Source organism: Caenorhabditis briggsae, assembly GCF_000004555.2.
Source record: "Caenorhabditis briggsae AF16 supercontig from assembly CB4, cb25.NA_198, whole genome shotgun sequence".
Taxonomy (NCBI): domain Eukaryota; kingdom Metazoa; phylum Nematoda; class Chromadorea; order Rhabditida; family Rhabditidae; genus Caenorhabditis; species Caenorhabditis briggsae.
Window position 1 is genome coordinate 2,398 of NW_025543204.1, and position 991 is coordinate 3,388.

Genomic DNA, 991 nt, shown 5'->3' on the forward strand with positions numbered 1-991 from the left:
TCGGTGGTGCAGCCGATTGTTCGAATGAAGACTGTTCAGCAATCTTCTCGATCCAAGCAATATGGTCAATCTCTTCCTGAGTCAGTTCCGGTTCTTTCGGTTCCATTACTGGTTCCTCAACTGGTTCAAGAAGTGGTGATGATCGTTCGTAAGTGACTTCATGATCGAATGATTGCTGGAAGTCTGCTCCTGACGTGGCACTGGATCTGTCTTCATCCTCATGAGCTTCAGTGACAATCACTGGTTCATCAAGTGCTGCCATTCTGATTGGTACAGGTGGACGTGTCGGTGGTGCAGTCATTTGTTCGAATGAAGACTGTTCAGCAATCTTCTCGATCCAAGCAATGAGGTCAATCTCTTCCTGAGTCAGTTCCGGTTCTTTCGGTTCCATTACTGGTTCCTCAACTGGTTCAAGAAGTGGTGATGATCGTTCGTAAGTGACTTCATGATCGAATGATTGCTGGAAGTCTGCTCCTGACGTGGCACTGGATCTGTCTTCATCCTCATGAGCTTCAGTGACGATGTTTGGTTCATCAACTGTTGGTATCCTGATTGGTACAGGTGGACGAGTCGGTGGTGCAGTCATTTGTTCGAATGAAGACTGTTGAGCAATCTTCTGGATCCAAGCAATGTGGTCAATATCTTCCTGGGGCAGTTGCGGTTCTTTCGGTTCCATTACTGGTTCCTCAACTGGTTCAAGAAGTGGTGATGATCGATCGTAAGTGACTTCATGATCGAATGATTGCTGGAAGTCTGCTCCTGACGTGGCACTGGATCTGTCTTCATCCTCATGAGCTTCAGTGACGATGTTTGGTTCATCAACTGTTGGTATCCTGATTGGTACAGGTGGACGTGTCGGTGGTGCAGTCATTTGTTCGAATGAAGACTGTTCAGCAATCTTCTCGATCCAAGCAATGTGGTCAATCTCTTCCTGGGTCAGTTCCGGTTCTTTCGGTTCCATTACTGGTTCCTCAACTGGTTCAAGAAGTGG

The 991-nt window shown here is 47.0% G+C and overlaps 1 protein-coding gene across 1 annotated transcript in view; it reads right to left on the reverse strand.

Annotated features, from left to right (window-relative positions):
• CBG24623 overlaps nucleotides 1–961 on the reverse strand; it is a gene marked incomplete at both ends in the record, with an annotated part of 3,329 nt that extends 2,368 nt beyond the window's left edge. The window contains one exon of the mRNA XM_045240856.1: nucleotides 1–961. This exon is cut by the window's left edge and continues 1,514 nt beyond it. Coding sequence (XP_045091378.1) covers nucleotides 1–961 — 961 coding nt within the window.
• Between the last annotated feature and the right edge of the window lie 30 nt (nucleotides 962–991).